This window comes from Danio rerio, chromosome 23 (assembly GCF_052040795.2).
Source record: "Danio rerio strain M-AB ecotype USA chromosome 23, GRCz13ab, whole genome shotgun sequence".
Taxonomy (NCBI): Eukaryota; Metazoa; Chordata; class Actinopteri; order Cypriniformes; family Danionidae; genus Danio; species Danio rerio.
In genome coordinates, this window is record NC_141043.1 from 28,143,800 (window position 1) to 28,169,722 (window position 25,923).

Consider the following 25,923-nt stretch of genomic DNA (forward strand, 5'->3'; position numbering starts at 1 on the left):
AATCCGTCTATATATATATATATATATATATATACATACATACACAAATTCACCATGAAAAAATTATGTTGTGTGTGTGTGTGTGTATATATATATATATATATATATATATATATATATATATATATATATATATATATATATATATATATATATATATACACACACACAACATCATTTTTGCATGGTGAATTTGTATTTTACATGTAATATAAATAAACAATGGAGCCTAAGATATGTTTGCATATCCACATCGGGTGCACGCAAGAACCACGTGTCCAACGTTCTAAACCGGAAGCTTGTCTTCGGGATTGGTGTACTGGAACATATGAACAGCTTCCCAGAGGACGGACAACTAACACGGATAAATTGTAGCTACTGCATTGTGTGTTCGAAATATTTATATCCCGTTTAAGGCGACAGTCGAGATTATGGTTAAAATGAAGGCGCTGCGTTTAACGCAGGTAAATTAGTCAGTTTCACTCGAAGAGAAAGAAGCAAACCTGCTGCAGAGTCGCTTCACATGTCAGTTTGGAAGGTATTTTTATTTTTTGAATATTTGTTTTATGTGTGTTTTGTTAAAACGATTGTTTTTTTAGTTTCATAAAGAGTTGTTTTGCTTTTGTTGTTTTAATATATTCAGTGGTGTCTAGGTGGCAAATCCTGTGAGGTTTGTTTCTCTACTGAAAAGAGATTAATGTCATGTGATGCAAATTGGAAAACAGAGTTTAAAATGATTGCTGGCCATTCAACGTCGAGGCAGATCCATTAGAATAAACTAATAATTAACAGAATAAGAATTTCCTTACGCATTTTATTTCCTGACTGACTCTCAGAAATAAGTACTTGGTGTTATCATAAATCGTAAATGCCACACCTTTGCCAGATTTGCATGTGTGGTTTTTAACATATTTTCTACATTAAAGAAATAAGTTACCTCCTTTATCTTTCATTGGTAGGTAGTAACTGATTATTACATGCAATTACATGACATAACAAAATTCCAGTAATGTAGTAACTTACTCAGTTAAAATAGTTTGGTTAAAAATACCCCAACATACAAATTAACTAGGTTATTATATCACCTTCCTAACTACGAGTTATTTTACTCCAATGCATTGGCTTATTTTACTTGAATGTTATTTTTTTCCATTCTGGTATTACTAGTGCTACTATTACTAACACTGCATAACTATTAATTTTATAATTATGGCCGTGTATATAACATGCAGTTTTAAAAAATATGGAAAATGATTAATTTCCACTACATTTTAAATTTTAGAGACAGCGTTTTTATCTGTTTAATGTACATCGGCCATGAAGCACGAGTTTGTATCATCAATAATTAAGAGTGCTGGTGAAACAGACAGGTAATTTGAAACAACAACATTATTGTGTTAGAGCTTAAAAAAACGTTATAAAGCGAAAACAACAATATGCACGCGTATTAATACAGCTGCACTATGTCAGTTAAATTAGTTGACTTGAAATTCAAATTTTTTAACCGAACTGGTTAATTTATTAAATAAATAACCCAATAAAGGTTAAAATAACCTATCAAAGCACTGAATATTTAACCCAACTGGTTGAGTTATTAATAAATAACCAAATAAAGGTTAAAATAAGACAACAAAGCACCAAATATTATTGACTCAAACATTTGGTTAAATAAATAACTTAATGTTTTTTAGAGTGTACTTGTATTCAGATTGTTTTTTTTTTTTTTTTTTGTAAATAGAATGCAATATTCAGTCAAATGTCTAGGAAAAAATCCATTCAATGGTTATTATTGAGGTTTAGTGGTTTATCAGGAATACATTTATTAATTATGTTCATGGTGTAAAGGCATTTTTCTGATTTGCAGGACAAAAGCACATTTGTTTTCATATTTGTTTAGCTTGTTTATATGATGCAGAGCAATTGAGATAAAGTTGGTTTTATATTCACACATTCAGACTTTCTCTGTATATAATATTTATAACATACTTTCAGTAAAATATTTTTTTGCAAATGCTAAATAGGGAACCCATATTAGCAACGAATGACTATCAAAATACGACATTTTTTACAGTACTAATGTTGTTTAAAGTCATACTAACATGATATTTCAGACCAAATATACAATGTACCATGGGTAAGAATATAGGGAGCCTGTCACAAGTTGTCACTGAACGAATGTTTCAATATAAAACCAACTTTACCTCAATTGTAGAGGATCACAAACCTTTTGTGTATGGAAACCCTCTGTCCTAACATATTTACTTGTCCCAAACTATTCACTTGAAGTCTTATTTTTTATTATCTATCTATTATTTACTTCAAGTTACTATATCTGTAATTTACCAATACATTTACATATTCACAGTTCTCCGGTGTAAGTTAATGGTAAACTACAATCATTGATGTGCAAGTAAACAAATATTATAAATTTGAATGTTCAAGTGTTAAATTGATGATTAAAATATTTATAATCTCTTTTAAAGCTTGTGTAGTTCTATCATTTATCCTGGTTTTGATAAACTTATTGTAGTGTGCTGATTAATGCATTTGGTAGTAAAAACTGCAATTTACTTTATTAAAAAAATAATAGTCACATTTATGATTTAAATGATTAACATATGTTATTATTTAGGTCAAAATAAATCTGAAAGTAGACCAAAAGCAGTCATAATAAATAGCTTTTAATGAGTAATCTAGATTATGTTAATGACTGCGATTGTTATCATGTAATTTGCGCTCATTACCACTATAATATCTGAGTAATCTATCCTGCTACACTGTCTGTAAACCTGAATGTCCACTAAGATACCTGCTTGTGTGAATTATAGACAAAGTTGGCTCAACTGAAACACTATACAAAACTTAGGTTAATAATGAAAGATTGGTAGTAATGTGTCCATAACCGAACATTCTAGTTGTCATTTTTGATTTCTCCATTTCTTTTGCAGCTCGCATCATCTCTTTCAACCAAAACAGCTTTTTTTGTGGGTTATATTGCCTAGCTCTGTCCTTTTATTAGCATCAGAAATGCGCTGAAACAGTCATTTATGCATTTTTCATCACGGCTTCTTGACTTCTTTAATGCACCAGTCAGATGGTTCCAGTAATTCTTTCTTAAATCAAATCAATAACTACCAACCTGGTTTATACCTTATTCTACAACATTCTTCAAAATATCTTATTTTTTGTTTTAGCAGAAGTCTTTTTATGTTGTCATTGTGAACTCGCTTAAAGGATTATTCAGTAAAGTTCTGCTAGAATTTGTATGATCATGAAGTAATACTCTTGTAACAAGTCTGATATAAACAACATATGTTTGTTTGAATGGCATTTTTAGCACTTATCAAATTTGTGTTATATTTAATTGTGTTCGTCTTGAAGACACAATTGCATACTTATTGCAATATTTTGTTTTTCCTGCAATAAATATTTCAATATCTGATTTTTCTAATACAATGCAGCCCTAGTGAGTAAATAATGAACATTTATTTTGTGAAGAAAAATAAATGTGAAGAAAAGTTGTGTGTCCTGTTTTTGTGATAATTTGTCGCCTTTATGTAATGCCTGTATTATTTGTGCTTCATTTGCTGTAATGTTCTACTTCACAGTTTGTGATTTTATTTTTGTTATTGTCTTTTTTGAAAGTGTATTTAAACTGTTGAAAGGCTCTGTGTAATACAACACTGGTAGTATGTTCTTTGGAAGGAAATGGTTGCCATCTCATGTTTATCTTTGTCAATAACTTTGTTGCTTTGCAAACATGACGTTATTGTTTTCTCCCAACAGAATATTTCAAATTGAATATTAGAGTGTCCATTTGCTTATTGGATTTTGACGTCTTTCTACCATGAGGTTTGCAGGTCTGTGTGTGTGTTTTTTTTCTTCTCATGTGACAGTTTATTTTCTTATGATGGTGGCTTTCAAGTGCTGTTTCCTTCCTGTTTTTTTTTAGTGACATTGCGGGCCATTGCTTTGATTCTTCTTTTGGGATTTACTTGGCTCCTGGCAAACTCCATGCTAGGAGGGGATGGAAACTCTTTGATACATTCACTCTTTATTGGTAAGGATGTTATGTATATTGGTTGACCACTGTATTCTGCAATTATTTATATATATATATATTAGTGCTGTCAATCGATTAAAAAAATTTACTAATTAATCGCACCTTCAACACCCCTCAACGGGTCTGACAAAGACACACACACACACAACGCCCTGGAGCACCTCCCTTTAGGTTCAACACGCATGATCGCGTTCATCAAATTTGCTTAAACTAAGCGTTCTAAAGTTTTACTGTATTTCACAAGGATTCTGACACAACAACGCGAAGCATACACTTTCGTTGCGTTTAATGAGGAAACATGCTAACCTTGGAGGGCCCATGTTGAATGAGGCAGAGTAATGCCCTGTCTTTGACTGCTCGCGACTTCACCAGAGACTTTCTGAGTACACCTACATAAGACACCAATACTCTGATTTTAATATGGTTAAGATTATACTCTTATTAAAAGTCTACCGTGTAGCCTAAGCAGCATTTTATTACCTTAAAGGAACACAGAGTCACAAAATGCGGGGGGTTTTCTCTTTTTGTTCGCCATGCGGTATCAACTTACAACAGAAGTCGAAAGTTAAAAATGAAACACCCGAAATTGCATGAAACTCTGGATAACCTGAGATGCAACTAATTGTTTTATACTGGAACTTGCCTTCAAAAAGTGCTTCCTTGGTCTTATACACATTTCTTGCATGTTAAACACACGTCCACCACAACAGAAAGTACAAAAAACCTGCAACTGCGTTAATTGCGTTAATTAATAAAAAATTTATTGCATGCGTTACCGTACTAATTTTGACAGCGCTTATATATATATATATATATATATATATATATATATATATATATATATATACACACACACACACACACACAGTAGCCAATGGCTGTATGTGTTTATATACACTTACCGGCCACTTTATTAGATACAGCTGTCCAACTGCTCGTTAATGCAAATTTTATAATCAGCCAATCACATGGTAGCAACTCAATGCATTTAGGCATGTAGACATAGTCAAGACAATCTGTTGCAGTGTGCAGCATCCGCTTTGATGATGCGACGGCAGCCACAGGACAACGGAACCAGTGCGCTCGCCACACACCATCTACTTTGGAAAAAGTCAGAAAAGTGGGCGTGTCCAGCTCTGTTTAGGGGGGAGTGTCGGAGGAAGAAAAGAGGCTTGGTGTGGGAGTGTCTATTTGGGCGCGCTGAATTTCAGAGTCAAAACACACAACCACAGCGGACAATGTGACTGTGTTTACATGGACATCTGTGGTCGAATTATTTGCCAAATTAATAAATGGTGGACTTTAACTGCAGTTTGGCTCTTTCATTCAGGGAATTCATTCATGTCCCTTGCGACAAATGTGATATTTGATTCGAGGAACTGCTCTAAGCGTGTATTTTTCATGCAATGTTTGATACCGCACGGCGAATGAGAGAAAAAAAAACTCAGCATTTCCCGGAAACTTAGATGCACACGGCAGGTAGCGTCAGAAAGCCGTGTGTGTTATTCCGGTCACAAAATCCAACACGAGGTTATAGTTTGGTTGTTGTGCTAACTTGTTTACACTCGGTGCAATAGTTTGTTTGATACGAATAAAATACGAACTGACTAAAAAAAGAGCACTGGTCGCTCACTTACCAAATCTGTAGCGACAGGACAATCCACAGCAACTAGAGCCGCGTCTTTATTTAGAGGAGACTACAAATTACAAAATACGAATCCGGATCTCAGCCTTTGCAGATGAGAACAGCTCTCAGGTAAACAATAATCCTCTTTAGACTTGAAGTTATTGTTGTTGAGCGTCGAGTACACTGTTAATCCACACGTGACGCCAGCTGCGCTCTCACAGAGAGAAAATGAAAACAAAACTTAACGGCAGCAAACTATAAAAGCAACACTTCACACTTGTTTTGCCAATACAACGTGGCGTCTCTGCCGTCTAAACACTATGACAGTAATGAATATTAATGAAGTTGCACAATAGAGCGCGCTGATTGGTTTGAACCAAGCCTTACTCATGCATTAATGCAACACACTGTAAGACGTAATAAGACACACTCTGGCACAGACGCCCAGTCTGCACGCTGGAATACAACGCTATTATGTCATGGCCGTGACACAGTTTCAAACCGGAAGTACGAATTTGCTTGAAATAATGCAAAAACAACCAATTTACACTTTTTTGTGAAATATAGGTGTCCTAATAGTGTTTTTAGCAGTGTGGGACACATATACGACTGTCAACAGCTCAAAAAATGTGTTTTGGTGTTTCGTGACCCTTTAATGATCACAGAGAGTCAGGAGCTCGGTTTAACGTCTCATCCGAAAGACGGAATGCACAACACGGGTGCCACTACTGTTAGCAAAGAACAGGAAACTGAGGCTACAATTCGCAAAGGCTCACCAAATTTGGACAGTAAAAGATTGGAAAAACGTTGCCTGGTATGAGTCTCAATTTCTGCTGCAACATTTGGATGGTAGGGTCAGAATTTGGCATCAGCAACATGAAAGCATGGATCCATTCATTAACCATTCAGGCTGGTGGTGGTGTAATGGTGTGGGGGATATTTTCTTGGCATACTTTGTGCCCATTAGTACCAATTGAGCATCATGTCAACGCCACAGCGTACCTGAGAATGTTGCTGACCATGTCCATCCCTATCCCTCTATGACCACAGTGTACCCACCATGTCATAAAGCACGAATCATGTCAGACTGGTTTCTTGAACATGACAAGGAGTTTACTGTGCTCAAATGGCCTCCACAGTCACCAGAACTAAATCCAATAGAGCACTTTTGGCATGTGGTGGAACGGGAGATTTGCATCATGGATGTGTAGCCGACAGATCTGCAGCAACTGCGTGACGCTATCATGTCAATATGGACCAAAATCTCTGAGGAATATTTCCATTACCTTGTTGAATCCATGCCATGAAGAATTAAGGCAGTTCTGAAGGCAAAAGGGGGTCCAACCCGGTACTAGTAAGATATACCTAGAAAGTGGCCAGTGTGTGTGTGTGTACACGCACACAAGATCACTTCAAAATCAATTCCCAGTTTCTCTGTATTTATTAGCTATCGGTTTGAGTAAATTGTTAATATTTGTTTTATTCCATAAAGGCCTAAAGACATTTCTTCTATATTCTAAATAAAATATTGTTATTTCAGGCTTTTTTATATTAATCAGAAATAAGTAAGTTTCATTTGTTATGATCTAAAGTAAATGGAAGTTTTGGCCAGATAAAATAAAGCATATTTTCTATTGAGACACAATAGAATGTTAAAAAAAATAACATCATGCAAGACTATTTAAGTAAGAATACTTAAAATGAATAAAATCATTGTACTGATAAATGGGTAATTAACCACCTGGTGGTTTAAAGGGTTATGACAAATTATAGACATTTAAAATTACAATTAATTATAATGAATAGGGGTGAGAATCATTCCCCAGGCCCACGATATGATATTATCACGATATATGCATCATGATACAATATTATTGCAGTATTACATATATATATTCTTTGACCTATTGTAATTTATTAACTTTTTTTCAGCTTCAAATTGTCAATAAAGGACAACATTGGGAGCATTTGTTTTAAACAAACTGAGAAATGTTTCTGTTTAGTTATTTCAATTTAGTTTTATTGCTACACTGTATAATGGGATTATCAAGCAGACCAACTGACCAACTCTTTAATGAAGAACTGTCATAAATCTTGTTTGCACTTTCTGCAAAGAATGTGACCTTGCTTACCACAAGAAAAACTCAAGACCAGCACCAGTCAAGCGGATAGAAATTGTTTTTATTTTTCAGCCAAATTTTTCGGGAGACTTGTATGAAATGTATGCACCACACACTCATTAAGTGGTCTTTTATAAATTTCTTTATTCTGTTGAACACTAAAGAAGATCATTTAGAGATATAGTAGGATTAGTAGGGTAAACAAATACTGTTGAAACCAGTGCTTGCAGGTTTACAGCTTTCTTCAAAATATCTTCTTTTGTGATCAACAGAAGAAAGAAACTCAAACAGGTTTGGAACAAGTGAAAGGTGAGTAAACAATGAAAGAATTGTCAGTATTGGGTGAACCATCCCTTTTAAAGGAATGTATTGGCTTCTATTGTTGGGTCAGTTGTTATGTAGCAGTCACTCCCAGGTGTTGGTCAGCACAGAAACCAGACCAGTAGCTAAAATTTGGGGGATTTGAGATTTAGGAGATTTATAAACAGTTGCAGTAGGCAATGGAATACAGTCTTTATATTCGAATGAAGTTTATACAACTTAAAACTGTGTGTGTGTTGTTTTGAAAGAAACAAATGTATCATCTTTTTAGAAATCAATATCTATACATGGTAATAAAAAAGATGCAAATAACTTAACATACGGTAATCAAATAACTACCATGTGCTGTCATGTGTATGGGAACATGACTAAATATTATGTGCATCACAGATCATATAGTGAACAAATCGAATTAAACTATCAACCATGCAATAGTTTTAAGCACAGATTCATTTTATCACAATGAGCAAACAGGGAGTGCAGCAAAAACTAGCAAGGTGCTGAAAATTGCAAAGTGCTGTTAATTATACATAATGGGTAATCATAAAACGTAAATCTTGATTATACTGCAACAAAGATGTGCAAACGTACTTTATAGCATTAAAACCCACAATATGACTGAATAAACTCTCAGAACAACATGAATGATCTCTGCTTTACATTCCACAATCTCTTCACTTTACATAATGACAGCTGCTCATTGCCACTCGTGCGCTCAGCTCAGGTTATGTTGGAGCAAATCAGTTTCCCCCAGAATTACACAGACTCTTTGGTTTCCTATAAAACAATATTAGTTTAAATATCAATAGTGACATCCTGTGTATCATTGCAGTATTGCCATGGAAATTAGTGCAATACTGTGCCATATCGATACGTTCACCCACCCTAATTATTTAATATTGTAGTGCTGAACTGTGGCCTTCAAATAGAGACATTTTGACTTGTCATCAAATGGTTTGTGCTCTAAATATGCCTAACAGTATTATTTTGGTACATATTGTATTAACCAGAATGACATCAAGATGAATGTGTATAATTATATGTTTTAAATATGATTATTAAATTAAATGGGTTGCATTCTATTGTTCTGCACTGGCTGTTTTGCATCCATCCGTCCGTCCATTTATCCGACCATTTGTCTTTCAATCCATCCATCCGCCCATTTGTCCATTCATTCATCCATCCATCCATCCATCCATATGACTTTTTGTCCATTCATCCATCCACTTATCTGTCTCTTTCCACTATTTATGTCTGTCCACTCATCAGTCTCTGTTGATTCATCTATCCATTTGACCGTTTGTCCATCCATCTATTCATCCATCCATATGACCATTTGTCCATCTATTCATCCATTCACTTATCTGTCTCTTGCCACTATTTATGTCTGTCCACTCATCAGTCTATGTTAATTCATCCATCCATCCACTTATTTGTCTCATTTCACTATTTATCTGTCTGTCCACTCATCAGTCTGTCTGTTCATCCATCCGACCGTTTGCCCATCCATCCATCCACACTTATCTGTCTCTTTTCACTATCAGTCTCTGTTGATCCATCCATATGACCATTTGTCCATCCATGTATCCATCCACTTATCTGTCTCTTTCCACTATTTACCTGTCTGCCCACTCATCAGTCTCTGTCCCTCCATCCATCCATCCAACCATTTGTCCATCCATCCATCAATTTGACCGTTTGTCCATCCATCCATCCATCCATCCAACCATTTGTCCATCCATCCATCAATTTGACCGTTTGTCCGTCCATCCATCCATCCATATGACTGTCTATCCATTAATCCATCAACTTATCTGTCTCTTTCCACTAATTACCTGTCTGTCCACTCATCAGTTTGTCTGTCCATCCATTCGATAGTTTGTCCATCCGTCTGTCCATTCGTCCATCCGTCCTTCCATCCATCCACTTAACTGCCTCTTTCCACTATTTATGTCTGTCCACACATCAGTCCCTGTCTGTCTATCCATGTATCCATCCGTTTGCCCATCCAGACTGATGTCTGTCCATCAGTCTGTCCGTTTATTCATCCATCAACTGTTTACAGCCTTTAACAAATAAACAAACTACTATATTGTTTTTTAATGAAAGACTTTTTAAAGATAAAGCCAAATGTCAGAGACCAGCCATGGTTATATAAAAAGGCTGACCATTAGAATATATTGTACAATATCAGTCTCAGTGGTTTATTGATCATTCACAATTTTTTATGGTTTCTAGGTGCAGAAGAAGAACCCACTCCAGGTAAAATGACTTTGCATTAAAAACATGCACTTTGACATTTCCATGAAAACCATGTAATCTGATCACTTTAATAACCTGCTCTCCTGCAGAACCACGACCACACAAGTACAAATGTGGCCTGTCAGCACCGTGTCCCCCCAAACATCTCGCCTTTCGTCTGACCTCTGGTGCTGCCAATGTCATCGGCCCCAAAATCTGTCTGGAGGACAAAATGCAAGTTGTCTGACCTTTTTGATTGCCGCGGTGTCTCTAATGAGCTTGCATGACCACCTCTGCACAATAACTTCTGCATGCAACCTTTCTCGCTATTTCTCGTTCTGTCTTCATTGCTATTCACCATGTCCTCTTTGTTTTCTCATTGCCATCACTTCCAGACTCATTATCTTATTGGGAAACGTGATGCAAGTAGGCGATGGTTTCTCTTTCCATGCCTGTGTTTAGCTCATATTTCATTTTCTGATTTCTTCCCTTAACTTCTACCTAAAAATTCATCCTATTTCTATTTAAATTAATACTGTAGAAATGTGGTTTTGAGATGCTTATTGTTTTCTACTTGTTTGGTTTTACAGTATCCTCAGCAGTGCTAAAAACAACGTCGGCAGAGGGCTCAATATTGCTTTAGTAAATGGTAAATGGTTCTTCTTTACTGATATATTTCTAATGTACTTTAAAATGGTTTCATAATGATCAGTCTTTTTCGCTTTTCTCAGGGGTCACCGGAGATGTTTTGGAAATAAGAGCTTTTGATATGTGGGCAGGAGGTAAGTTGACATTTGAAGGATTGCAGTTATCTCTATTAGAAATGATTAATGAACAGGATTCTTTTCTTCCTGTTTGCCAGATGTTTCAGAGTTGCTGAAGTTTATTCGGCCTCTTCATGAGGGAACATTAGTATTTGTTGCCTCTTTTGATGACCCGGCCACTAAGTAAGTTTATTTTCACACCTTCTTTTAAACTCTTGATTATTGTCTTTTCGTGATCTGGTCTTTCTGAATTAAGAGCACATTATGAGTTCTTTTCATGCAGTGTTTAGTCATCATTTTTACAAGGCCTAAATCAGAGTAATGAATTCATTCCCAGGTTAAATGATGAGGCTAGGCGGATATTTGAGGAACTGGGAAGTACTGCAGCGAAGGAGCTGAGCTTCAGGGACAGCTGGGTGTTTGTTGGAGCCAAAGGAATTGAGAATAAGAGCCCATTTGAACAGGTAGGAGTTATGGAAAAGGTGCCTATTAATTATGTTTATGTATTTATTTAGGGGAGTTTCTTTTTTTTTTTTTGTTGGACACAAAAAAATATTGGACACCTGTAACCATTGACTTCAATTTGTTTTTCATATGTAAGTTAATGGTTACAGGTTTCAAACATTATTTTAAAAGAAAAGTTCAACAGAAACTCATAAATGTTTGGAAGCATTTGTGGGTGTGTAAAATTGTGTAAATTGTTGTTTTTGGCTTAAACTATCCCTTTAAACTTGTTTTATCATTATGTATGGGTTGATCACTAAAAAATCTAATACAGATTGAAATTTTCCTACATTTGTACTTTTTTTAGTTTTGTTTTGTCAGCAAAAAACTAACCATTTTAAATTGCTTTCCCTATGATTTACAGAAAGCATCTGGTTAAATGTTATTGTTGTAACAGTAATTTATTTACAACAAAAATATTGTCATATTTAGAGCAAGAATCGTTTATTGACATATTAAAATAGCCTATTTAAGGATCACATTGAAGCCTCAAAATACTAGCACTAGTCATTTTCAGTCCTGCCAATATCCTTCAAACCATACAATAAGTTTTGTTTCATTTTTGCATCAGTATATGTCATTTTACATGTTGTTAACAAATCTGTTTATGTAAATCTATATAAATATTCTGAATGAACATCAAAAATAATATGTATATTTAACGCTGTTATCGACGTTAACGTGCTGCATTAACGCAAGACTCTTATTGCGCAATAAAAAAATTTGCCGTTAATCTATTCTTAAATTTGGTTTGGGAGCTGGGTCTATTCTATGCAAGCTATGATGACTTTCACCTTGATTTTTTTACCGCGGATGTATACCTGACCAGTGGGCCGTCTGACAAAAAAGTGCCCTCCTGAATCAAATCAGCAGGATGCCTGACTTTAACTGCAGTAAGGCAGTTTCACTTTAACTCATGATCTTTTCTTTCATGTCGTCGTGACAAACTGGGATATTAGACACAAATAAGGAGTAAGGACTGGTGAAAGTGTTCTGGAATTTAATAATGCACGCCAAATAAAAAGAAAAAAAATTCCTCATTTCGTGATGTGTGTTTGCGCACGGTCCTTTACTGACAGCCGCCTGTGTGGATCTTGTAGGAAAATATTGCAAAATACATACAAGTAATAGTTTGATTGTGGTGTTTACTACAGTAATGCCAATAATATATGTGTACTCCACATCTTTATTCCATTTTTGTTTAGTTTAGTTATGACTTAAGTGGCATTAAGGTATTTAAAATTGCTGTTTACATTTTAGACTTTTAATCAGAGTATTGTTTTTATCATATTAAAATCGCATTAAAGTATTGTTGTCCATGAAAACATACTCCAATGTTTGACACATCGTCAGGGCTCTGTGAAATTGGCTTTGCGAAGCAGCATTTTCTCTATTTACATCAAAAGCACGTATGAAATCGCTGTTTGGAGCTTATGTAGGCTTACTGTTCAAAATTCCAATAGTATCTGGATGCAGTCTTTATGATGCAAGCTGAGATTGCATTAAGTCAGTGATGCAATGTCAGACACAATGCACTCAACGTAGTGAGTGACGTCACTGTGACGGTTAGGGTTAGGTGAGCGAGTTAAGCTAAGCTTAAATGGAGTCAAGCAGCTAAGATTGCACTGCACCGAGTCTGCAGCCAGACCCTTCTCCAAAATTCATGTCTAACTGAATAAACATTTAGTAAACACAAGTACATCTTATTGAACATAATTTATTTTCATCACCAATTTCATAGTAGAACAGTTTCTCAAGCTGTTTGTGATGCATTTTGTAAACATGAGATGAGGGTCTAATACTGTTCTCAAAGACTTATTATTTGGGTAGCACACATATTCTGAATGTCTTCTGCAGAATTCAAATGAGCCATTTTAATCTAGATTAATCTAGGTTAATTTTGAGGTTAATCTAGATTAAAATAATTAATCTATACCCACCTATTTATTTATTTATTTATTTATTTTTTACGGACTATGATGGTATAATTTAAAGATTTGGTAATACTTCCTAAAATTGGTTGCAATTTTATATATATTTTTTGACCCATTTAGTATTTGACCCATCTCAACAACCTGAAAAAACAATGACCATTCCTACCCTTTGCCTGCCTTAGCATCAAACAGGCTTTGTTTTTTTTCTTTATACATTTAGGGATTAATAGTTTTGCTTGCTTTACAATTGTTCAAAACTCCAAAACCCATGTGCATTTTATCTGACATTTTTGCTTAGAAGTCACACTTCATTCTGACCAATATACAACAATAAAGTCCGGTCCATTTGACAACATTTTACTGATTTTACTGCAAATAAAATGTGTTGGACAGCAAGTTTGAGTGAGTACCAGTCAAAAGGATGCTCATTTTGATGGGTTTATCTTTTGCAATTATAAAATCATTAAGCAGGGATTTTACCGTCTGACTTTGTTCTCTCTTTTTCAGCGAATGAAGAACAGTAAAAGCAATAATAAATATGAAGGCTGGCCGGAGTCTCTGGAGATGGATGGCTGCATTCCTCTGCGCGCTCCTTTGGAAACTTAAGGCCTCAAGCAGGCTTTGAACTCTATGAATACTTCAAACACAAGGAGAACTACATACTAAATTGGCTTCCATTATAAAAGTGGCTCAGACGTCTGAAATGGAAAAACTTGAACAAATAACTGGAAGAAGTTGTGTGGGCCTGTGGAAATCGAATTGCGATTGACAAAAGAATAGTTTTATGAAGAAAAAATACTGGCACATTTAATATTTTTTAATGATATTTAAATGATTCTATATATACAATTTCATGTATAAAGTTGATACTGTATAAAAGCTGTGCCTGAAGGATCACATTTGCATTCAAAGACAGATAATTATATGCACATAAAAGAATGTACAGAGTTGATTGGGGGATTATCTATTTGTGAATCAAGTTGCACCAATCTTTTTCCCCTTGCAGTTTTTAAAAAATGATGCACCAATGCATTGCACTCTATAAATAATCTTTGAATCAACACAAACATCATGCCGTTTTATTTAGGCCAGCAAATATTAAAGGATTACATCTTATCTCATAATAAACTCACGCACATGTTTATTCCCTCGTGTTTGACCAGAGTACTGGTTGGCTTTTAGAATAGACTGCCCTAATTTTAGCAACCAACGCACTGTTGTTTTTGTGGGTTATTTTGGTGAAGTTTGTTCCAAGGGAAGTGACGTGTAGCTTAGTTTTCCTGCACGAATTTATTTTTACGCAGGAAACCATGTACATCAGTTCGCGATCACGTGTTGTCCACGAACGAACAAACAAACAAGCACCATGGACAGCGGCGTTACTGATCTTATACACTAGAGGGCAGCAGCAGGAAGAGTAATACATGGCAGTCTGCATTATTAATAAAAACTTCTAGATGTTTTACTTTACAATTAATTAGTTTTAATGAAAGTTATTTATATGTCATTTGTTATAATGTTTTAATCATTGGTATTTAATGAAAAATAAACCAGTAAATTTTTTTTAAGCAAGTGCTGGGGAAGCGTAATATAAAGTCAAACTAAATATGATTCTCAAAAATTTAAATGCCTACCTTAAAATAATTAAACAATGTTAAGAATAACATTAGATTAAAATAAATTGAGGAAAAGTATACAGTGTATTTTTATAATTAAGGCCACGTGAATTGTCAAATGATGTTATGGAAGGACCGGACTATGAATAGAACCAAAACAGAAATAACGTCAAGCATGCCCTTTATTGGAATAAGTATCAACTCTATTAAAATATAATTGAATTATAGCAGACTCTTATACTGCTTACTGGGACAATGCGCGACCCCGCGTGGTCAGACAGGGGCGGCGGCGCGCATAGTTGGAGCACGCGGTGCGAGCGAGCGGGCGCGCGCGCGTCTCCGTCTCTAACCGAAAAAGGAGAAACGATTGTGCTCGATTGAACTACCGCGAACGCCGCAGCGACGGATGCTGCTCTGTAAATTATGTAAATTAAAGACATGTATCACGCTATTTTCTTGTGAATACGCCGCGTTACGTTCACCGGCGGAAAGGTGTGCTGATAATCTGGCGGAAAGGGAGAGCAATATGTTTTTACCAGATGATGTGTCCAGGAGGATTTGCAGGATTTAACGACGCCGCTCAAACAAGAGAAACACACGCTCGTACGAGAAAAGGAGTAAACACCGGCAACGCCATACTACAATTTACGATTATATCCGACGAGATGCTGACGAACTGTTGAGTCTTGGCATTAAATTAGGAGACCCTTTCGACAGGCTCGCTTCAGTTCAAATAGCGAACAGAGGATGCAGCACACCGGTGAGTACCATTGACTGAGTGTTGTGCTAAATTATAATTAGCTTGTGATATCCCGAGGATTTGTCTTTGCTGATATAAATTAACGCTATACATTGAAATATACATCTTTAGGTAGCTGTATTGTCTTTGATAGACACTGAAATCCTTGGCAAACATAGCTTAAATGCTAACAACGCGGTGGTGCTGAAATACAAACGGACTGATCGAGACGAGCGATATTAGCGGTTAGACTGTAAACTGAAGGTGTTTCCACCTATTCTTAATACGCTTTACACTTTAAGATCCAAAGCGGTTTGTGGTCTTTATAATGTCTTTATTTTCTTCATCCGTCTTGCTTACCGAGTCAGAGTAAATGAAGACTGAGTGTGCAGTTCAGACAGACGGTTGTTCTCTTGATTTATCTCTTTGAATTATTATGTCATATGCTGCTCTTGACAGGTTTCCCTTGGCTTGCAGTCAATTTATCGAATTTGGTTCTTCTGTTTGCAAGTTGCGACCTAAAAATACACGCTTTTGTGTGTTTTTATGGCTTCCATGTCTTCTGTTCTGTGTGTTTAACTCAAGGCAGTGGCCACTGTTGGTCAGTGCTGTAGTAATAGTTGCCTTATGGTTTGGCTTTGTTTGAATAGTAGCACGATGTTGTAGTAGGGTTTGTAAGATCTCTCTGGCATTCGTTAATCACGCAAAGGATGAAATCTGTATTAATGTACCTAGTTCTTTTAAAGTTGATTCCAGAATGTTTAAAGGTTTTGATTTATTTGCAATAAAATGTCAAGATGTGGAATTGCGAAATAAAAGGCAATATATGTTCTTCAAAGACTGGAAGCCGCTTAGTTGTTAACATTTTGACAAGTGTTTTTTTTTTCTGAGTTTATTTTGCAAATGTAGATTTTATTTTCCTTCAAAATATAAAACCATTACTGTATGTGACCTGAACTGATTTGGCCTGCTTTTTCATAATTCGAAATATGTGACTGACCTCTCTTTTCATAATTAAAAATACGAGACAGTCATCAGAGTCTAGCAGTTTACTCTGTTTTCTTGTGCACATAATTATACCATGATTACAAATGTGATTCACAGGCATTTTTACATTAATTTTAGAATAAAACTTATTTTCAATGTTGCAAGAAATAAATATTTAATATAAAAAATGTTATAAACAACATTACAAATAAGAGTTGCTTTAATGACACACCAAGAATTTTAGCTGCTTAATCAGAAATGTCTTACAGTTTCAGTGTTGTAAACTTGTTTGTTTTTTAAGAATTTAACAAATTCTTCTTAGTAAGTACTTTTACACTTGCAATAAATTTAATGTGTACTTTTGATACACTTTTTGTGTATTTGTAGTTTATTTGGAGTGTAATTTATATTTTACGAGCAATTGTTTTTTTTATATTTTAATAATATTTTGGGGGGGATTTTTACCTTTTAATGGCTAGGACAGTAGAGAGTATTGACAGGAAAGCATGGGAGACAGGGGAAGGATCAGCATAGGACCTCAAGGCGGGAATCAAACTCGGGTCGCCATGAGCACTGGTGTGCATGCGTCACGCACTAAACACTTCACCATTGGCGCAGACGGTTGGTTTCACATATACCCTGATCAAATTAATCACAGAAACGTTATTCTTTAATAACCAAGTTAGAATTATTGTTATTTCTAGGGTTGCACGATTAATCGAAAAAAGGTCACAATCTCGATTTGTCCCGACCCACGGCTACGATCTTAATTCTGCTTTTCTACCATTTAGCGTATTATATTTTCAAGGTCAGGAGAGAAGCGTAAAGTTGGTCATTGTTTTATATGTTGCAACTTGGATCCCTTCAAATGGTGTTAAAAGTGTCACATACTGCATTTATAAGGTCAGCCAAAGCACACCAACTCGCACCAAAATTCTGTCGTAATTTAATGACGTATTTGCAGACGCGAAATTACACAAAAGCTGACGCACTGTTTGTTTATTACCGAGAGGACGTGCGTGTGCCCGCCAATGGTGTCTACTTTAATGAACACTTAACTTTACATTACTTTAATGTCTTACCGTTGGTTTGAGAAATAACAATAATAATAAGTAGCCTACTTATATTAAACTTTATTTTACATATTGTGTAAATTGTGAGAAAATTGTGATCTTGAATTCAAGCAAAAAAATCATGATTCTCATTTTAGCCAGAATCGTGCAGCCCTAATTATTACTATTAATCATTATTAATTATTTTAAAACTTTCATATTTCTCGAGCCAACAAAGTTTGTTTATTTAGTTATTACTTTTGGAGAAACTGCGTGAGGATGTTTCTGCTGCATTCTGTTATAATACCAAATTTTTTCGCAGTTTGTTTTATGAAAACACTTGAGATTTTGTGTAAGATGATAGTGTTTTTTTACATGGTAAATGCTGGTGAAGAAACTCCACAGCTCTGGGGATGAAGCTCACGTCTTCATATTTTAGCGAAACAGCTGAAAACAATATAAACATCACACATGCTTCAGTATGTGTGTGGTAACTGTAACATGACCACCCTTTCCATTCACAACAGAAAATGCAGACTTTGTATAGTACTTCATATCATTACTTCAATCAATAGCATTTTGCATTTATTTTAAATGACAAACACTAGTTCAGATTTCTTTTTCTTCACGTGTACAGCACTATTTCATCCAAAATTGTGAAAAAATGTACTTGTTGAACAGCTTATTCAGTTTTACTTCATTCCGCTATGTTATCTAATTAAATGCCACATTTCCACACCACATCGTCTTATCTTACCGTCGCTTTTTGAACTTGTAAATGGCTTTGTGTGTCTAAGAAATCTCTGCTGATTATTAATGTACAAGCGATGTTTAAAAATCTCTCCGCTTCAATGGTAATCTGACCCATATTATATGACAGGATAAAACAACAGAAGCTTATTGTAGACATGAACCTCAAAAGCACATTATAAGCCACTTATTATGTGTAATCCACATATCTCACCTGGATTATATCATGAACCAAATGAAGTATGAGGCAATATCTAGACCATCTTTTCTGGTTCATTGTGTACCCTAACCCCGGTGACCATAGTGACACACACTTTCACATGCTTGACCTAGATTGGACAAAAGTGTTTGTGTGTTGTTCTTGGTGTTACTTAATAGGATGAGGAGTAAAAAAAAAGATGTCTTCATCTCTCCAGCTGTTACTTCACTGTAAGTGTAGTCCACACTCCACACCTTGGAGTTTTACAAGCGCCAGATTGCAATTAGTAACATTTACTGTCTTCTTGACACTGTTTAGTCTGTTGTCTGGATCCACCTGCTCATAGCTTTTAAATGAACCTAAACTTTTAAATGGATCTTGTGTTAGCTCTAAAGCAAAAAGAAGAATTTTCAGCCATTATTATTGTTTTAGTGAATCAGAACAATCTGCCTAGAAATATCAGTTGTTGAATCTTGCTGAGGATTGAGTATGTGATTGGTTAAAAAGAAATCAATTGTGACAGCAAATTAACCAGCCTATTTGCGTCAGAGCCTGAAGCAAAGATCCACTATATCAAATGATACATTTGATGATTCTTGCCTTTAGTGTCAATCAGAAAGAAATGACAGACAATGAATGGTCATAGTGGGACCTTATTTTGCATTGCAGGCTGACCTTTTCATCTCAGGATGAACTGCCACTTAACTAAGCTGTAAATTATGTAGGTACCTCAGTAATTCAAGACAGACACCATGTCTGAGGGTCCAGTTTAAAATGGCTGTTTGTTGATGTTAGTCTTCCTGAGTATTTGGATCGTTCAGAGTATAGATGTTTGCATTCTGTTGTGTACAGACTTATACAGGTTTAAAACAGAATTTAAATGAGTACATAAATTGCACTTTTTAAAGAAAAGACTTTAGCTTCTGTTTTCCCAAGGTCCAATTTTGTGCAAGACAATATCTGATATACAGACTTTTTTTTTGCATTTCATTTTTTTTCTTTTTTCTTTTTTTTGCAATAAAATAAACAAATCTTTGGGTTAATGCAAAATAATGTTGTCAGTATAGGAGCTGAAAAGCAATAGTTTACCCAAAAATGAAAATGTGCTTGCACTCGAATTAGGGCTGGGTGAAATGGCAAAAATGCAATCTCAATATTTATTTTCCATAATGAATGATAACGACATGTATTTCTATATAAGTGTTGTTGCTTCCAGATTTAAAAGAGTAGCTCAACAATGACTGAAGCCACAAAAATTAAAGTCCAAAATCCATTAAATGGCATAACATTTTCGGCCGATAGATTTTGGTGGCTGAAAATTCGGTACGTCTCTAATATTAACACACTTTAAGATTCGCATTGTTGCACATTAATGCGGTGTGATTGGTTCTTAGATCAATATAGAGGGGAAAAAAGTCCAATGTTTATTGTTATTGACACAAATTTGTAGTGATTCGATATAATATCGTTTATCGACCCAGCCCTAACTCTAATGGTTCCAAACCTTTATGAGTGTCTTTATTATACTGTGTTCACTACTGATTATTATGCTGATCACTTTTGTGTTCAATAAAAGAAAGTAAGTTCAAACATGTTCAAGACAAATGTAAATGGTGACAATTTTATTTTTATTTATTTTTTTGGTAAACTTAAAGAAAACCTAATTTAAGGATTTCATTGAAAATCCAATTAGAGCCACTTGTTTGGTAAGTTGCAGTAGGTCTCGTATAATACATCCACTAAAAGCCATGGAAAATATTACTGTAGAAAATCGTATTGTACATAAATCATCTAAACAGTTGGATGTTATTAATTAATATTACAGAAATTTAATGTACAAAATTAATAAATGTATATTTATACAAATTTATATTATCAATAAACTAGAACCTAAAGTTCGTTGACGAACTTTGATGTTGGCTTGAGAAAGCCAACGTGACTGCGCCGGGGACTCAAAGGCAGTTGGCAGGAAGCACAGCGGTTGAGAAGTGGTTGCTAGGCGGTTGCTAAGATGTTGCTAAGGCATTCCTAGGTAGTTGCTAGGGTGTTCTGAGTGGTTTCTAGGCTGTTGCTAGGGTCCACTGGACTGTTAATCGGAAGGCCTCATTTACATTTTTGATCAAATCGAGAGAGAGAGAGAGAGAGAGAGAGAGAACTGATTTGTTCAGGTTGTTTAATGCAGATCACTATAGTATAGTTAGTATTTATAGTATATATTATAATCTGAACAAAATTACATTATAATAAATATCATATAAAGAAAAATATTAAATTAAAATACTAATGAAACAATAGCACATGCATTTAGTTAATTTGTCTTTTTTTAATCAATCTTATCAGTTTTGCAGTTAATAAAGAGTACAGTCAATTTACAGTAATTTGCAGCGTTATATATATAGTTATAGTTATGTAGTTATATACAGTTTACAGGAAGAAAATTGCATTAAATACAATATTAGGCCATCTTCATCACGTGGTTAATTCTGACCAATGACGTTGTTTCACCCCACTGGCCACTAACACAATGTTATAATCGTAATATTTAATTGTCATCACCTGGGTGATTTTATTTTTTTTTGGTACAGCATAGACCAAAAGCTTGGCTTTCATTGTCATTATCACAAGTGAGGAGAAGGCTTTTTTGCGGTACAGAATATTCTGTATTGAAAGAAATATCTGAAGTAAACTTATGTTTTTGCCAACATAAAAGGGGGATAAAAAATAATCCTTATAACCCTAACCATAAATGTGTGTTTGTGTATGTATATATATATATATATATATATATATATATATATATATATATATATATATATACACTGTTGAAGTCAGAATTATTAACCCCCAGTTGATTTTTTTTCCCTTTTTTAAATATTGCCCAAATGGTGTTTAACAGAGCAAGGAAATTTTCACTGTATGTCTGATAATATTTTTCTTCTTGAGAAAGTCTTATTTGTTTTATTTCGGCTAGAATAAAAGCAGTTATTAATTATTTAAAAACCATTTTTGGGACACAATTATTATCCCCTTTAAGATATTTTTTTTTTTGATAATCTACAGAACAAACCATCGTTATAAAATAACTTGCCTAATTACCCTAACCTGCCTAGTTACCCTTATTAACCTTGTTAAGGCTTTAAATGTGACTTTAAGCTGTATAGAAGTGTCTTGAAAAATATCAAGTCAAACATTATTTAATGTCATCATGGCAAAGATAAAATAAATCAGTAATTAGAAATAGGTTTTTAAAACTATTATGCTTAGAAATGTGCTGAAACAATCTTCCCTCCATTAAACAGAAATTGGGGAAAAAATAAACAGGGGAGCTAATAATTCTGACATCAACTGTATGAATATATATATATATATATATATATATATATATATATATATATATATATATATATATATATATATATATACAGGGCTCGAAATTAACTTTTTTACTTGGTAGCACCGGTGCTCCCAACTTCAAATATTCAGGGGCACCAAAATAAATTTAGGAGCACCAGAAAAAATTTAGGAGCACCCACCAAAAATGAATGAGCACCGCTGCAAATTGCTTTTTAAGGGATTTATTGTATTTTAAAACAACATCAATAGGAATGACAAAAACCAGAAACAACTATCTAACTAATGCTGCGAAGACATTGATATTTGTGTGCAATAATTCCAAAATGAATGTCTAATAATTAGGCCATAGAATATTAGTGATGATGAAAATGACAATAATAGTAACAATGAATTCCATTTCTCATTATGATACTGCCTTGAATGTGAATGAATGTAGGTTATCTGCTATAAAATGTCTGTTACTTTATATAAAATAATTGTATAGTTTGCATCAAACAAAAATGAAGCATTGCAGTAAGAAATATTGATTTTGTACTGCTGTTTTTATATGCATGTCAATTTAATAAATAATATTTCTGCTACAAAACAAACAAAAGATTATAATAAATAATTCAATTCAATGATGAAAGCTGCAAAGCAGTCATCAGTAAATAAATAAAAAAATAATATACACCTCAAAAAAGAATAGACAAAAGAAAGAAAGTAAAGTCTCACTTCTATCACTCTTTAAAAGTTTTGGTTTCAGTTTGTGTCAATTTAAAGGTTCAGTCTGAGATGATCTTCATTTTTCTGTGTTTGTGGAAAAGCTGGCGAGTCAGCCGACCCAATTTATGAGCAGGCAGAGCAGGATTATTGCACTAACCATCGGCGCAATACTGGTCTTTGTTATGAGCCGCAGTTTCAGTGATCTCAGCTGGTGGATCATTATTCACCACGTGACGTGTCACGATCTCTCTCATCTACACCTCAATTTTAGGTGGGGTTTGCAAACCTGTGTGCTTTAAGTTTTTACTCTTCAGCCGTTTGCATTTCCCGTGGTCATAAAAGCTCCTTCCCTGTCATCTGACAGCGGAATACCTTGAGTGATTGACAGCTAATATGAACCAATATAGCGGCAGGGAAGAGCGATTCAGCACGTTTTTACAAAAAATCAAAACAGGTCGCACTACAACCATTATCAGCAGTTGCACTAATGCGCCCAAATATGTTATGAGGTCGCATAGATTAATTTTCAGGCGCATATGCGACCAAAATGGTCGCAATTTCAGCTTCAAATGTTGTAACAAGCACGTCTGAAATGAGCCCGAATTTCTGTAGATTCAAAACAGTCAGTCCGGATATCCCCGCCTCTTAAAGGGCCAGTACTAAATTACAAAGGGCTCAAAAATAGTCTTCTGGCGCCATCTCGTGGACACTCTGACACGCTTTGAGTCTGAATTTTACAAATTTAATATAAAAAAATATTTATAGGAAAACTGTTATTTATAATTACACCAAATAAATATGATAATTATCTGTAATTTCAAACACATCTTTTGGCCAAATTTGAGGATTGTATACTTTTTTATATGCCCCAAATACTCGATACAATTTTTTAATTAAAAAATTTTTAATTCAAAAACTACAAATCTTATCAGGATGAGGACATACAGCAACCATCTCATGAGCAGTAGGCAGCTTTTGACCAAATTTGGGGCTTGTAGCATCTAAGCCCTGGGAGGAGAAGCGATTGCTTTTTTTTGGTCAGAAGCCGGAATAATAATAATAATAAGAATAAGTTTAAGTAGCATTACAGTATGTTGGCTTTCTCAAGCCAACATAATAATAACATGTTGGACTTGTGAAGCTGCGCATGGATGGATTTTTTTCTTCAGTGTTTGGATTTTAGCCGTGAAATTTAAACTGAACTGAACTGAACTGAACTGAACTTCAACTCTGAAAACTGGACTGACACAATTATTTTCTGCAGGTGAGGTGTGGCTTCTGATGGCTCTCCTTAGCTGATGTAAACAACTGGGACCTTCGTAATAAAAACAAATTCACTCCAAAATAATAGTTTAAAATAATTTTTTACTCATAAACGCAAAAATATAAAATTAAGTAAAATCAATCATGTTTGTTCTACAGAGAGCCAACTGTTATCCTTTTGATAAGCATAGTTTTTGGGGGGTTGTGCAGTTTATATCACAGAATTTCTACAAAGCATGTTGTATGCTCTAAACTCGCAGACTTTTTTGGCTACATTCATAACGTATCTTTATTTCCCCCATTTAAAGTACAAAACATGTTTATAAATTGATATTTTTCTGCTTCTATAACTCTGGTTAGTTATATAAAATAAAAACAGATGATTCAATATAATGGTAATATACTTTCTATGTGAATTTATATTTTAAGTTTTTACTGCAAATGTCACATCCATGGAATTGCTCATTTATAGCAATCACATATTTTCAAGCCCCCTTGAAAGTTTACCCCTTGTAGCCCTGTCTCAAACTGCATTTCCTCAGCAAAAAAGGATGTTCTGGGAAGGAACAGTTCAAATCTGGTCCTAAAGATTTGCCTTTCTGTAACCAAGCATGGGTGGAAATTGCTGATAACGTCTACGGAAGTCACGTTAGTTTTTAGACTTGTTATCATCAGGTAAACAACACATGGTGCTACATCATTATTCCCCAAGCCTGTGGAAATACGTGGCCAGTTTACAACGTGCTCATTCACCCAGCTGATAACAGGCTGAGAGCAAGCTCTGGATGGAAAAGAAGTATTGGTGGATCCTATTGCTTAATTTTATTCAGCCTCCGGCCATTCAACATGTTTTTGACTTTCTTTCTTCAGAGCATTCTAGAATTTTTCTTAATCTAATGCAAGTTAACAGAGTTCAACACAGACAATTTTTGACTGTCCACAATCCCTATTTAATCTACATAACCATTCACTGTAAAATATGGCCATAAGATTAACAGTAATATATGTGCAAATGCTACAGTATCAATCTGTAACCCGTTTAATTTTCTTAACACAATACATTGAATAACTCTACATTTTAAGTATAAATAAACCATGTTTTTTTCATCGATATGTACAATAGAGTTTTCTTGCGTCTAAGTTTGATAAATATTTATTGCATTGCGTTAGTGTCCTGAATGTTACCATGATAAATATTTAGTAGTTGTGTGAATGACAGAGCATATGTTTCTCTTTTTGGGGATTAATTGGTTATGGTGATGAGCCCTGGGTTATGATATGATCATCTCATCAACACCTGCTTTTGCTGTTGTTTTTGTCTGTGTAACAAGCATGTGTAAATTTAAGTATTTAAAAAAAATGTTGGTGTATTAACACTATAAATGAATAAAATATTGTAGTCTACTATAAAATGTATTTGTTTTATAGGTGTGAACTCATACTGGTCTCATGGTTCAGTTCCATTAAGATTATCATGGGATCGTTTTGGTTAAATTCGATATCTCGGTGCATTACAGTGCATTGACGATGCTTTCCATAAACCAAGGGTGTCCAAACTCGGTCCTGGAGGGCCAGTGTCCTGGAGAGTTTAACTCCAACCCTAATCAAACACACCTGAATCATCTAATCAAGCTCTTGCTAGATATACTAGAAACTTCCTTGCAGGTGTGGTGAAGCAAGTTGG

At 34.7% G+C, this 25,923-nt stretch overlaps 2 protein-coding genes across 6 annotated transcripts in view; both read left to right on the forward strand.

Moving 5' to 3' along the window:
• The first annotated feature begins 345 nt into the window (after window positions 1–345).
• fam3a (FAM3 metabolism regulating signaling molecule A) lies at window positions 346–14,695 on the forward strand. The gene is made up of 10 exons (NM_200800.1): window positions 346–538; window positions 3,787–3,860; window positions 3,953–4,060; window positions 10,370–10,393; window positions 10,483–10,606; window positions 10,963–11,021; window positions 11,104–11,154; window positions 11,235–11,319; window positions 11,474–11,600; window positions 14,082–14,695. Exons 2-10 carry the CDS (start codon window positions 3,848–3,850, stop codon window positions 14,178–14,180), a joined length of 690 nt encoding a protein of 229 aa, NP_957094.1. The 5' UTR covers window positions 346–538; window positions 3,787–3,847; the 3' UTR covers window positions 14,181–14,695.
• An 864-nt stretch (window positions 14,696–15,559) lies between these two features.
• The window catches only part of wnk3 (WNK lysine deficient protein kinase 3), a 77,153-nt gene continuing 66,789 nt past the window's right edge, over window positions 15,560–25,923 (forward strand). For all 5 annotated transcript variants that reach the window (XR_015523599.1, XM_087307143.1, XM_087307144.1 and 2 more), the window contains exon 1: window positions 15,560–15,950. The gene's annotated coding sequence lies outside the window, so the exon portion shown is untranslated. The remainder of the gene's footprint in view (window positions 15,951–25,923) is intronic.

Coding starts and splice junctions, on each gene's coding strand:
- fam3a (NM_200800.1), top strand. Junction 10,607..10,962: donor ATCTGTCTGGAGGACAAAAT/GCAAGTTGTCTG, acceptor TTGGTTTTACAG/TATCCTCAGCAGTGCTAAAA. Junction 11,022..11,103: donor CAATATTGCTTTAGTAAATG/GTAAATGGTTCT, acceptor CGCTTTTCTCAG/GGGTCACCGGAGATGTTTTG.